At 44.2% G+C, this 14,457-nt stretch overlaps 1 protein-coding gene across 1 annotated transcript in view; it reads right to left on the bottom strand.

The window, feature by feature from the left end:
- LOC115458833 (E3 ubiquitin-protein ligase TRIM39-like) overlaps nt 1–11,627 on the bottom strand; it is a 36,179-nt gene extending 24,552 nt beyond the window's left edge. Inside the window, exons 1-4 of the mRNA XM_030188656.1 lie at nt 11,217–11,627; nt 10,492–10,587; nt 5,338–5,568; nt 4,671–4,693 (exon numbers count right to left, since the gene is read on the bottom strand). Coding sequence (XP_030044516.1) covers nt 4,671–4,693; nt 5,338–5,568; nt 10,492–10,587; nt 11,217–11,627 — 761 coding nt within the window. The remainder of the gene's footprint in view (nt 1–4,670; nt 4,694–5,337; nt 5,569–10,491; nt 10,588–11,216) is intronic.
- Nucleotides 11,628–14,457: the final 2,830 nt, after the last annotated feature.

Here is a 14,457-nt window from a genome sequence, read left to right as displayed (position 1 = left end):
TTAATGTGGATGAATGCTAAATGATGCACATTGGAAAGAATAATCCAAATCATAGTTACCTGATGCGAGGGTCCATCTTGGGGGTCAGTTCTCAAGAAAAAGATCTGGGTGTCATTGTAGTTAATACGCTGAAATCTTCTGCTCAGTGTGCAGCGGCAGCAAAAAAAACCCTAGGATGCTAGGAATTATTAGGAAAGGGATGGTGAATAAGACCGAAAATATTATAATGCCTTTCTATCGCTCCATGTTGCATCCGCACCTTCAGTATTTCGTTCAGTTCTGGTAGCCGTATCTCAAAAAAGATAGAGAATCTGAATAGGAAACAAAATGTCTATCTTTTTTTTAATACTGTTTTGAACAAGGTTTTGTGATTTGGTCCATTTTCGGGGGGAAAAAAATCGTCCAAGAGCAAAACACAAAAAATCAAGCCATTGGGATGTAGGAGGAGCATATTGAGTGCATTTGTAGGTTAGTAGGAGAAGCTTGAACTGTATGCGGTACCTGATCGGAAGCCAGTGAAGTGACTTGAGGAGAGGGGTGATATGAGTATATTGGTCTAGGCGGAAGATAAGACGCGCAGCAGAGTTCTGAACGGATTGAAGGGGGGATAGATGGCTAAGTTGGAGGCCAGTGAGGAGTAGGTTGCAGTAGTCAAGGCGAGAGGTAATGAGAGCGTGGACGAGAGTTCGGGTGGTGTGCTCAGAGAGGAAAGGGTGAATTTTGCTGATGTTATAGAGAAAGAAGCGACAGGTCTTGGCTATCTGCTGGATATGTGCAGAGAAGAAGAGGGAGGAGTCGAAGATGACTCCGAGGTTGCGGGCAGATGAGACTGGGAGGATGAAGGTGCCATTTACTGAGATAGAGAGCGGAGGGAGGGGAGAGGTGGGTTTGGGTGGAAAGACAATAAGCTCTGTCTTGGACATGTTCAGTTTCAGGTGGCGGTTGGACATCCATGCAGCAATGTCGGATAAGCAGACTGATACTTTGGCTTGGGTTTCCGCAGTGATGTCTGGTGTGGAGAGATAAAGCTGGGTGTCATCGGCGTAGAGATAATACTGGAAGCCATGGGATGAAATCAGCGAGCCCAGGGAAGAGGTATAGATCGAAAAGAGAAGGGGTCCAAGGACAGATCCCTGAGGAACTCCAACAGAGAGCGGGATAGAGGTGGAAGAAGAACCATGAGAGTGTACTCTGAAGGTATGGTGGGAGAGATAAGAGGAGAACCAGGAGAGGACAGAGCCCTGGAACCCAAATGAAGACAGTGTGGCAAGAAGTAAGTTATGATTGACAGTGTAAAAAGCGGCGGATAGGTCGAGGAGGATGAGGATGGAGTAGTGACCTTTGGATTTGGCAAGGAACAGGTCATTACAGACTTTAGTGAGTGCCGTTTCTGTCACGTGTAGAGGGCGAAAACCAGATTGAAGCGGATCGAGGATGGCATGAGAGGAGAGAAAATCGAGGCAGCGGCTGTGAACGGCGCGTTCAAGTATCTTGGAGAGGAAGGGTAGGAGGGAGATGGGGCGATAGTTGGAGGGACAGGTAGGGTCAAGTGATGGTTTTTTGAGGAGAGGTGTGACTACAGCATGTTTGAAGGTGTCAGGGACAGTTGCAGTGGAGAGAGAGAGGTTGAGGATATGGCAGATGGAGGGGGTGATGGTAGGAGAGATGGTGTTAAGTAAGTTGGTGGGGATGGGGGTCAGAGGAACAGGTGGTGCATTTCGAGGAGGAAAGAAGGCGGGCGGTTTGCTCTTCGGTGATATTAGGAAAAGAAGAGAAGGAGGCCTGGGTTGGTTGGTTGAGGGAGTGGGTTAGAGGAGGAGTTGGTTTGGTAGTAAATTCGAGGTTGATCTTCTGTACCTTATCACGGAAGTAGTCAGCCAGTGATTGAGGAGAGAGTGAGGGGGGGGGGGGCTGGGAGCGGAGGGCACTTTGAGGAGGGAGTTAAGGGTGGCAAAGAGACTGCGAGGGTTGGAGCTGAGGGAATTAGTTAGTTGGGTGTAATAGTCCTGTTTGGCAAGGAATAGGGAGGACTGGAAGGAGGATAGCATGAATTTGTAATGAATGAAGTCTGAATGGGTGCGAGATTTCCTCCAGAGGCGTTCAGCAGATTGGGCGCAGGAGCGAAGGTATCGGATGCAGGGGCTTAGCCAGGGCTGGGAATTAGTTCGCCTTGTGGGACGGGAGATGGATGGTGCTAGGGTATCCAGAGCAGATGAGAGAGTGGCATTATAAGCGGAGACAGCCCTATCGACAGACTCGGAGGACATGATGGAGGGGAGCAGATTAGAGATACTAGAGGATAAGGTGGAAGGGTCAACGGCCTGGAGATTCCTGAAAGTAGTGGTTAGTGTAGGGCGGGGATGAGGGGGAGGGTGATGAAGTGTGAAGGTGATCAGGTGATGATCTGAGAGAGGAAGATCTGAGGCGCAGAAATTGGAGGGTGAGCAGGCAGAGGAGGGGGTACAGTTGGGGGTAGTGGGTTTTGGATGGGTTTTGGGGGGCTCAGGAGACAAGGTAAGGGAGCAAAAATACATAGTAAAAATTTTTTTAGATACATTAAAAGCAGGAAACCGGCCAAAGAGTCGGTTGGGCCACTGGACGAAAATGGTGTTAAAGGGGCGATCAGGGAGGACAAAGCCGTAGCGGAGAAATTAAATGAATTCTTTGCTTCGGTCTTCACCGAGGAGGATTTGGGGGGGACACCGGTGCCGGAAAGAATATTTGAAGCGGGGGAGTCGGAGAAACTAAACGAATTCTCTGTAACCTTGGAGGATGTAATGGGTCAGTTCAGCAAGCTGAAGAGTAGTAAATCACCGGGACCTGATGGTATTCATCCCAGAGTATTAATAGAACTAAAAAATGAACTTGCGGAGCTACTGTTAGAAATATGCAATCTGTCCCTAAAATCGAGTGTAGTACCGGAAGACTGGAGGGTAGCCAATGTTACTCCGATTTTTAAGAAGGGTTCCAGAGGAGATCCGGGAAATTATAGACCGGTGAGTCTGACGTCGGTGCCGGGCAAGATGGTGGAGGCTATTATTAAGAATAAAATTGCAGAGCATATACAAAAACATGGACTGATGAGACAAAGTCAGCACGGATTTAGTGAAGGGAAGTCTTGCCTCACCAATCTAATGCATTTTTTTGAGGGGGTAAGCAAACATGTGGACAATGGGGAGCCGGTTGATATTGTATATCTGGATTTTCAGAAGGCGTTTGACAAAGTGCCGCACGAAAGACTCCTGAAGAAATTGCAGAGTCATGGAATCGGAGGTAGGGTATTATTATGGATTAAGAACTGGTTGAAAGATAGGAAGCAGAGAGTAGGATTGCGTGGACAGTATTCTCAGTGGAGGAGGGTAGTTAGTGGGGTCCCGCAGGGGTCTGTGCTGGGTCCGTTGCTTTTTAATGTATTTATAAATGACCTAGAGATGGGAATAACTAGTGAGGTAATTAAATTCGCCGATGACACAAAATTATTCAGGGTCGTCAAGTCGCAGGAGGAATGTGAACGATTACAGGAGGACCTTGCGAGACTGGGAGATTGGGCGTGCAAGTGGCAGATGAAGTTCAATGTTGACAAGTGCAAAGTGATGCATGTGGGTAAGAGGAACCCGAATTATAGCTACGTCTTGCAAGGTTCCGCGTTAGGAGTTACGGATCAAGAAAGGGATCTGGGTGTCGTCGTCGATGATACGCTGAAACCTTCTGCTCAGTGTGCTGCTGCGGCTAGGAAAGCGAATAGAATGTTGGGTGTTATTAGGAAGGGTATGGAGTCCAGGTGTGCGGATGTTATAATGCCGTTGTATCGCTCCATAGTGCGACCGCACCTGGAGTATTGTGTTCAGTACTGGTCTCCGTATCTCAAAAAAGATATAGTAGAATTGGAAAAGGTACAGCGAAGGGCGACGAAAATGATAGTGGGGATGGGACGACTTTCCTATGAAGAGAGGCTGAGAAGGCTAGGGCTTTTTAGCTTGGAGAAGAGACGGCTGAGGGGAGATATGATAGAAGTGTATAAAATAATGAGTGGAATGGATCGGGTGGATGTGAAGCGACTGTTCACGCTATCCAAAAATACTAGGACTAGAGGGCATGAGTTGAAGCTACAGTGTGGTAAATTTAAAACGAATCGGAGAAAATTTTTCTTCACCCAACGTGTAATTAGACTCTGGAATTCGTTGCCGGAGAACGTGGTACGGGCGGTTAGCTTGACGGAGTTTAAAAAGGGGTTAGATAGATTCCTAAAGGACAAGTCCATAGACCGCTATTAAATGGACTTGGAAAAATTCCGCATTTTTAGGTATAACTTGTCTGGAATGTTTTTACGTTTGGGGAGCGTGCCAGGTGCCCTTGACCTGGATTGGCCACTGTCGGTGACAGGATGCTGGGCTAGATGGACCTTTGGTCTTTCCCAGTATGGCACTACTTATGTACTTATGTACTTATGAGCAATGGTGACATCCTCCTTCAACCTCCAGCTGAGCTCCATCACCCCCACTCACCGAACTGGCCATTGTCTTGACCTCATCCTCTCCTCTGCCTGCTCACCCTCCAATTTCTGCGCCTCAGATCTTCCTCTCTCAGATCATCACCAATCAATTAATTCCCTTCTTTCTTACTCAAAATCCATCCAGCCACATAGAAAATGACAGAAAACTAACTTGTACCTGCTCAGAGCATCCTTCACGTCCTAAAGGGAAATGAAACAGAGAATATTTCTAGTTAGATTTCACAGTTTATGAGAACACATTATACATTAGGATACTCTACTCACAGCTCTGCTCAATCACATAACAGCTACAAAATTTTGATGCCATTTCTAGTATTTAGATAAAACACACGTCCATCATGCCAATCAATCAGACTTTTGGATGGGGCACAGTACTGAAACCTCCTTAGTGGCTCTGATCCGTGATCTGAATGTAGAGGCTCTCAAGGGCCTAGTTTGGGCAGAGGTGGAGATGTGATACTTTCAAAATGAAAGTTGCCCAATTTAGCCCTCCAAACTTTTTAAGCCTTTATCTCTGTTATTTGTTACCCACGTTTGGTACCTTTTCACTCAACAACTCAAATATAAATCATTAAAAACATATGACTTGTGTGTACATGTGTAGAACACAGACAACAATTTACACCTTCTTCAGAGCAGGAGGATTTGGCTAATTAAGTCCCATGAAATTATTTTAAAAGCTCTGATTTGGTAAGTGCAGCTGCTGGCTAAAAAATCAGCCCTTATACAGGACCTTATGTAAGATATTTTGATCTGCTACTTGAATTCCCTGATTCCTCCTGGAAGATCTGTAACCCCCGTAAAAAAAGATTTGTTAATCTCACCTTCAGTAACTCGTTGGCCGGCTGGTGACTTTTCTTTTCTATCTCGGAGATCAGCTGCATGAGGGAGGAACTTTGCTCTTCTAGCTGCATCTCATTTTCCCTCATTCTCTGGAGAATCTTCTTCTCAGCCTCCTCCAGTCTCAAGAGAAGGATCTGCTTCTCCGTATTCAGAAACTGGTGTAGCTCCTCAAATTCAGACTCCACTTTCTGTCTTTTCCTCTCTGTCTCACTCTGGATTAAACACGGAGAGATCATTCTCAGTAACACTAGAGTGATTTTGTTGCACAGAGCTCTAGATTCAGATCCTCCATTCAACAAGAAATCTCATGTGTTGTCAGCAGGGCCAGTACAAGTGTACTGAGCACCCTAGATTAATTGAGACTTGTACCTTCTCCCACTCAAACCCATATTCCATACTTGCAGTGGCTCAATTACCTTCTCTCACTGGTAGTTCTGATACAGCACTTCCTCCTTTACCAGTGGTGACTCCAGCATAGCCTTCCTCCTCTCACCACCCACTCTTATCCCAGCCTTCCTCTCTCACCATACTCAGAAGCATATCCTCCTTTCACAATCTCCTCCATTCCCTGCCTACCAACTCCCTCTGCCTCTCTCCTCATGTGCACCCAACCCGGTAGAACTGTTGTCCCCATATTGTTTCTAAGTGAGCAGAGGGGTCTCCCTTCTTTCCTATTCTTACCCCTTACTACAAGCAGCCTCCATTTCACTCTTCCCCATCATCTACTCCCTGCATCTCCCCATTCTCTCCCTTCCTCAGTGTTCATTAGCATCTCATTCTTCTCGTTCTCCTTCTAGTATCTAGCCCCAGCTTCCTTCTCTTTCCTAATCCACAATCTTGCCCTGCCCTTTTGAACATTTTATTGAGTGGTGGTTCTTCACTGATCTACCTTCTCTTCAATGACAGCACTGCAAGCACTTTCAATATAAGTGGTCACGGTTGGGGAAAGGGGGTGGAGGGAGGGAGAGGGGGAAGGGGGTGTTGATGGAAGGGGATGAAGGGGTGTCAATTCTTTAAGACTTAGGGGCCCATTTACCAAGGCGCGCTAAAAAATGGCCTGCGCTGGTGTAGGCGCGTGGTTTGGGCATGTGCAGATCCATTTTTCAGCAAGCCTATAAAAAAGGCCTTTTTTATTTTTGCTGAAAATGGACGTGCGGCAAAATAAAATTGGCGCATGTCCATTTTGGGTCTGAGACCTTACTTCCACCCATTGACTTAATGGTAAGGTATAACGTGTTAACCACGCAGTGATCATCTATGTGTGTAGAATGACGATTACCACCTGGTTTCCGCCGTGCACCGGAAAATAAAAAAATTTTTCTGGCGCACGTAACGGATATGCGTAAAAAATGAAATTACCACCCGGGCCACACGGTAGCCGGGCGGTAACTCCAAATTGATGTGCGTTGGGTGCACATAGCCACCAACACAGATTAGAAAAAGGGCCCCTTAGTTTTCTGGTTACTACTGTTACATTTGACTCTATTTTGAATAAAGCTTTGAAAAACTATAAAAATTAAAAAAAAACCCAACAAAGTAAGTGGTCACTGAGCAGCACATCCTGTGATTTAAATGTAGTTGCAGTGCTGCCACTAAAGAGAAGGTGGAGTGGTAGGAAGCTGTGGTTATGGGACCCTCACTTCACCCACTGGCTGTGCAGAACTTCTAGATGACAGAGCTTGAAAATCTCCAGCCTGCAGTTCTCTCTTTCTAGTCTCGTTTTCCTGAGGACCACTGAGTTCACCTAACACCAGCTCTGCTGAGCTTTGTGACACCAGAGGATCCAGAATCCGCAACTCTATCGTGGCGCTCTCAAAACCAATCAACAGTTACAGGTTATAAATGATTAAATTAGATGAAACTGAGCTTCCACATCACAGGAGTTATTTCAGATTGAAATCTGTATCCTGGAACTCAGTTAAAAAGGCATCAGGACAGACCTATCCCTGAATGAGCAGAAACCTACATATAACGCATCAGTGAGTGTCACCAGATCACACGTTACTATAATGTCATCGTTCGCCGAGCAGATTACTTCAGCAATTATCTGATGAAAGCACTGAGGGGCAATTGTATAATCCGCAGCCAAGAGAGAGGTACCACAATGGGGTGCATTTAATGATTTCAGGACAAGCGTAAGCCTTATAGAATAAGAGCAGAAAACTAAGAAGATGTTATCAGCCAAATCCCTCTAATTTTATTATATTCCAATGGGTGTCTCAAGCATTAGCGTGTGCTAAAAGGTTTGCGCACCTACAGCACAGCTTTGTAAACAGGACTCTTAGTTTTTCAGTATTCTTTGCTTGAACTTTCACTTAAATTGTTTTGAAATCAGTTTGGTATAAACAAGATACTTTACAAGTTTTTTCTTTTCTTTTGCATTTTCTTCCTCCAACAGGTCTCATTACACTCAGGGTGTTTCTCAATAAAGTATTAATGTATCTTAGATTCTCAGATTTAAGTAAATTCTCTTTACATCACACTCTAGTGTCTGTGTATTTTTCTCAGTCATTTACCTCTTTTATTTTTCAGTGTCTTCCAGGAAACTCCTTCTTGCATGGGCCAGTGTTGAAAGATACCCCTCCTCTTCCTCAGGTAAGTATGAAAGGGTCGTCTTCTGTTATTCTCCCCCTACTAGCCTATCTACAACAAATACAAAATCCTATCTATTTTATATGTTCTATTGTGCATCTTTTTATATATAAATATAATCAATAATCCCTAACTTTTCCATTGAAGAAATGATTCTATTTTCAAGTTATTACTCAACCTTTTTAATCTCTCTCTTCAGCCTATCTTTTTTTTTTTTAATTTTAGTCTCAAAAGGTGTGATGAGTAAATTGTTCAGGAATTAAGATCCTGAGTATTGACTATATAATTCCTTCTTGTCCTAACTTATTTTTTCTCTGATATCTCAGCTGGTAAATTACTAACAGGCATTTTCCTGCTTTTCCTGCCTTCACAGAGATCTGAATGTATTTCCAGTGAATAACTAACAGCTTTCAGCTGCCCCCTCTCACTGAAATTTTTGAATTCTGGTCACCATTTTTGTCTCCAATCAATTATACGTTCTCAAAATGTAATAGCTCCAAGATAAAAAAGAAGGAATAAGCCTCAGAATACTTGCCGGACACCAGACAATCATTGGCTTTAAAAAACCTTCCATAAAAGTTTTCAAGAAATTTTTATCTCTATCTTTATCATGTGTGTCTGTGTTTCAACACTTATCTTAGCGGTTGAGATGCATCAAACGAACTTCCAACAGTGGCCAGTGTTTTGATAGACTCAATCAGGGAAGAGTCTTGAAACAGACACTGAAAAATACTTCATTATGACTCAGTGTTGAAAGACTATTTACATTTTGAGTGGATATAATTGATTTGATATTGTTGAGACCCTAACTCACCTCTTTTTAGTTTGTTTTTTTCAGTCTCCGCCACCCTCACTGTGAAAAAGTACTTCCTGATGTTACTCCTAAGTCGAACACCCTGTAACCTCAGTTCATTTACTCTAGTTCTGATGAACAGAATAAGTTTAGTTTAGAGGAAAGGAGAGATAGAGGAGATATAATACAGACAATTAAATACTTGACAGGTATTAATATGCAAACAAATCTTTTCCAGAGACAGGGAAGTGTTAGACCTAGACGACATGAACTGAGGTTACAAGGTGGTTGACTTAGGAGCAACGTTAAGAAGTACTTTTCACAAAGAGGGTGGGGGATGTCTGGAGTGCCCTTCTGGGAGAAGTGGTGGAGACAGACATGGTAATGAAATTCAAAACTACATTGGATAAACAGAAGAAATCACTACATGGAAGGAGGATGACATGAAAACAAAACTTAGCAATGCTTAGACAGCAAGTCCAGTAGTAGGGAAGGAAGGCCAGTGCAAGGCAGACTTCTATGGTCCATGACCCAAAAATAGCAGGGACAGGTGGGGAACAAGTATGTGTATTTTATACCACAGTCAGAAAACTTCACACCTGGCAAAATTCTACTGTGGGGCACAAATTTCAGAATTACATCAACTACACCAGAGTGTTGAATGATAATTCCTTCCAATCTCAGTAGTGCAAATTGCTGGTATAAAGCTCAAACTGCAAGATTTACAACACCCACCTCCTCATTGATCAGGCAAAAAAAGTTGCTTTTCAACTAATATAACATCTTTAACTAACACCTTTAACTGTCTTTTAAATGTTTTTTTTATATAAATGTATATAAAATACGGTTATCCCCCACCTGATAATACTTCAAAAGATTTCTCTTGCCTGTTATTAATTAGATTCACTTGAGAGCTTAATTAAAATCGCAGTTGCTCTCCACACTCAGCTCTCACAACCTTCCATCAATGACCAACTCAGAATCATTAAAAGACCTCCGCTGTTGCTCCTCTGTTCCTCCACTCTCACTTCTCACCTCCACACTCAGTCCTGGTTCTGTTCCACACCAAGCTCCACTTTCTTTATGGGCCCTGTGTAGACCTGTGACCCCATGAACATGCATGCACCCATGCACACACTTCTGAGTTTGTCAGGGCTCCTGCTTTGGGCCCACTGGTGCTCAAGTTGGTTTCCCAGACCCACTCCAACCTGGCCAGACAGCTGCCACACTTTGGAGCCCAGCACGACCCTGAATTGAGACAATATTTTTCCCAGTGGGCCTAGAACGTACTACTTTCTCTTTTGCAGGCTCCTGCCTACTTCTCGCTCTGCTTCCCCTCACCAGAGACACTTTCAGGCACTTGCAGAAATCCACAGCCATACTAATGCTCCAGTTCCTGCCACCTAACAGGCCCCAGTGCAACACAGCCCTGCAGACATTGTCCTTGGCACCACAACAGCCCCAGAGGCCCCCACTCTACACTACTGGAATGGATCAAGCCTGAGCCCAGTTCTCCTTTCCCATTTTGCAGCCCACAACACACTACCTCTCTGCAAGAAATACAATGTTCCACATACAGATTCAGAACCTGCCTGTTTTCACCCAATAAGGAACCAATAGTTCCCATACTATAAGTAACGAGGCAGATTGAATTTTATTATTCTCTTATTCAGGTGATTCAGGGGATTAATGTAGTGACAGGAACAAAACCCCTGCAGAAACGGACTCAGAAGGAGACACAGACACCCACCTTCAGCTCTTCAGCTTTCCTCCCTTCAGTAAATTTAAACTTCTCCAGATCTTCCAGATCCTTTCTCAGAGGCTCCAGGTGCATTTTAAGTTTTTCCTGTGAACATTAAACACCATTAATTAGCATGTGATTATTTTTATAACCACAATTTCGGACTTGACTGTAAATGTGAGATGTCCCTCCAATTTAGATTGTTTCTTTGAAATAACTGAATTCTGATGGGTCAATATTCAAAGTGATATAACTAAGCAGGATAGGCTCCTGCCTGGCTAAATCATGCTGAACTGGCCATGAGCCAACAGCACTTAACCCAACAGTGCCACTGAATATTGGCAAAAGTTCTGTCCAGGCAGGGGAGGGATCTGGGGCAGAATCAGGATGGAACTGGGAGATATGTGGGTACCAGTGATATTCAGTTCCAGTGCCCATATTACCTACCCAGGTAAACTGGACCATGCATAAGGCTGCCCTAACTTTACTTGTTTCGGTACTTGGGTATAGCATGGAGTATTAGCAATACCTGTATTCCTTCCGAGAGCCACAACTCACAGGCTGAGTATTGACCCCTGAATGTATATGGAAGATGCCCAAATAGACAGCAGCCAGGGTTGAAGTTTTGATGATTGATCTTACAGCTCACGTTTCAAAACTCTGCTAATTCAACTCCGTTTAGTTTTATGAGAATGAAAATGTACATTTTCAGTAATTTAATTAAATACACATACCTTGTATTCCTGCACAGCCTTCTCTATGGGGATCACAGTGTGAGATCTGTGATCCTGGGATTTGTCACACACCAAACAGATTGCTTTCTGATCCTCTTGACAAAACAGCTTCAGTTTCTCTTCATGCTTCTCACACAAATTTCGTATCACTAAATTCTGATAGAGATTTTTCACCCTTTCTGTTATGTTTGCCAGTTGCCTGTTAGGTCTGAGGTTTCTCTGCTGAGTCATTTCCCTGCACTGGGGACAGGGGAAGTCTGTGTCTCTCCCCTCCCAGCTCTGAGTGATACAGGAGCGACAGAAGTTGTCTCCACAGTCTATGGTCACTGGATCTGTAAAATAATCCAGACAGATAGAACAAGAAGCTTCATCTCGCAGACTCTCAGCAGGGTTTGCAGATGCAGCAGCCATGATTCCTACCGGAAATGAGAGCAGGAATTCTGTTTCTGTTTCACACTGTAATAAGGAGTGGCTCTGTGGAACAGGATGTTTGTCAGGGACTTTGTGTAATTTGAAGACTCCTTGGCAGTCTGTCCTCCTTCTGTCTCCCAGTTCTCCCTTTCCCCCCCCAGTAACAGAGATTCAGGGGTCTGGGAGCTGAGGGGAGGGCAGTAGTGACCTGTTCTCATCAGTGGCATCTGTAGACATAAATATTTGGGGTGGATCCAGAAGGGCAAGATAGATATGGGAGGGGGCAAGTTGCAATGACATTTTTGCACAGCATACCCCTCTTCTGCCCTCCCTCCCCCACCTTAAAATGAACATTCAACAAATTGTTCTGTATGGGAGTGGTCTGGAATCCCTACAGGATTGGACAAAATTTCTACATTAACCCTGAAGGTTCAGTTCTGTATTACAAACTTCATAATCCCAAGCAATGGAGCTATTGCTCTTAGAACTCATCATCAGTGTTCCATCTAAGGTAAGCGCGTGAGCGATTGCTCATACAAATCAGGAGCGTCGCTCACTTAAGATCAATGTGCGTTCCCTTCAGAGGAATGTGGGAACGGTATAAAGTTTTGTTCCATAGTAAAGGAGTGTGGTAGCCGTGTTAGTCCACTCTTAAGGTTATCAATAGAAATCAAACAAAATAAAACATGGAAAAGAAAATAAGATGATACCTTTTTTATTGGACATAACTTAATACATTTCTTGATTAGCTTTCGAAGGTTGTCCTTCTTCCTCAGATCGGAAATAAGCAAATGTGCTAGCTGACAGTGTATATAAGTGAAAACATTCAAGCATTACTATGACAGTCTGGCAGGGTGGGAGGATGGGGGTGGGTAGGAGGTATGCGTGGGGACATCAAAGCATATCATTGATATTCTAACAGGATGGGTGTGGATAGGTGAGGGGTGGGGTGATCAACAGAGAAATACAGCTTTATGGTTTATAATGGGTTAGGAACCCCAGATCCTTGTTAAGTTCTTTCTGTTGGGTGTTAAAATATTCAATCTGGGGTTCCTAGCCCATTATAAACCATAAAGCTGTATGTCTCTGTTGATCACAAACGATTTGGCTTAGTGGATTTACAGCGAGAGGGGGGTGGCATAGGGGACAGATAATACAATGAGGGGATTAGGTCAGAGGACTTGAGAGCCAAGATATGATGATAAGTTAAGAAACAGTGAAATGGCATAAAGGTTAAAGGTGAGACGGTCGGTACTTCGAGTAGGGTCGGTTGTTGGATCGTTATGGGTGTGTTTTGTTACCTTTATCGTCTTTGAGATAGAATTTCCTGAACAAATAGGTCTTGAGTTGTTTTTGAAAGTTGATGTAAGGGATCAGGGTTCTTATTGACCTGGGCACTGAGTTCCACCACTTGCTTTGGTAATGTAAACTCACTGCATGCACCGACTTATAGATGAGTTTGTGACATCTGGGGTAATGGAGTGTCAGGAAGTTCCTCGCTTCTTTGTGTTCTTCAGTGGTAGATTAATCAGGGCCGAAATATATGCTAGAGCATCGTCAAAAATTATGGTACCGTCTATGGTGATATTGGGGAAGACTGTGTGGTTATGTGGAGCTGTTACAACTAGGAACTGTGTCTTGTGTCTGTTTAGTTTGAGCTGAAAAATGTTGGTTACCCATTTTGGGGTAATTTGGGATTTTAAATTTGAATTTTCACATAATTCCTCTTAGCTCATCCCTGGAACATGATGGAGGATGAGAGGTTTTTTAATATGAAAAATGTATAATTTATAAATGCTTTGAGCTATGCAGAGGTTTGTGCAGGCAAGGTACAGTCATGGAATTCCAGTGGAGCTCAGGGAGACAGAGAGGTACATAGAGGAGACCTACAGGGATGTTGTAGAGAAGTCCCACTTCCAGTCTGGTAGCCCTTGTGCTACCTTGGAGGAGGGAGGTCTCCTAGAAGGAGAGCATCACCCTGGTGAAGTAGGAAGTACTCCTGTAGACAGGACCTGCCCATCAGGGGATGTACTATCCTCTCGCACCGAGGATATGTCTCCGAGTGTTGCCCGGGAGGGAAAGGTTAGGACAGCTGTTGTAGTTGGTGATTCGATCATTAGAGGCATTTTCTAAACAATTCTTAAGAATTAGAATTAGAAAACAACAAGGCATGCAGTCGGCCAAATCCAACATGGAAGACAAAACCAAAAGGTAAACATACCTGTGCCTGAAGTGGGAATTGAACTTAGTTCCTCAGGACCAGAGTCCACCACCCTAACCACTAGGCCACTCCTCCTATATTGCAGATTGGAGTGCCTTTATTTGTGTGTCTGGGCCTCCTAGTTAAGATTTTGCGGTGACGTCAAGCCTTTCAGAATATCACAGCAAGGATAATGGGGTAGAAGGTGAGACTCAAGAAGAATGTCAGGAAGTATTATTTCATGGAGAGGGTGGTGGATGCTTGGAATGCCCTCCCGCGGGAGGTGGTGGAGATGAAAACGGTAACGGAATTCAAACATGCGTGGGATAAACAAAAAGGAATCCTGTGCAGAAGGAAGGGATCCTCAGGAGCTTAGCCTAGAATGGGTGGCAGAGCTGGTGGTTGGGAGGCGGGGCTAGTGCTGGGCAGACTTATACGGTCTGTGCCGGGGCTGGTGGTTGGGAAGCGGGGCTAGTGCTGGGCAGATTTATACGGTCTGTGCCAGAGCTGGTGGTGGGAGGCGGGGTTGGTGGTTGGGAGGCGGGGATAGGGCTGGACAGATTTATATGGTCTGTGCCCTGAAGAGGACAGTACAAATAAAAAAAGTAGCACATATGAATTTATCTTCTT

Source organism: Microcaecilia unicolor, unplaced genomic scaffold, assembly GCF_901765095.1.
Source record: "Microcaecilia unicolor unplaced genomic scaffold, aMicUni1.1, whole genome shotgun sequence".
Taxonomy (NCBI): Eukaryota; Metazoa; Chordata; class Amphibia; order Gymnophiona; family Siphonopidae; genus Microcaecilia; species Microcaecilia unicolor.
This window is presented reverse-complemented; position numbering and strand designations above follow the sequence as displayed.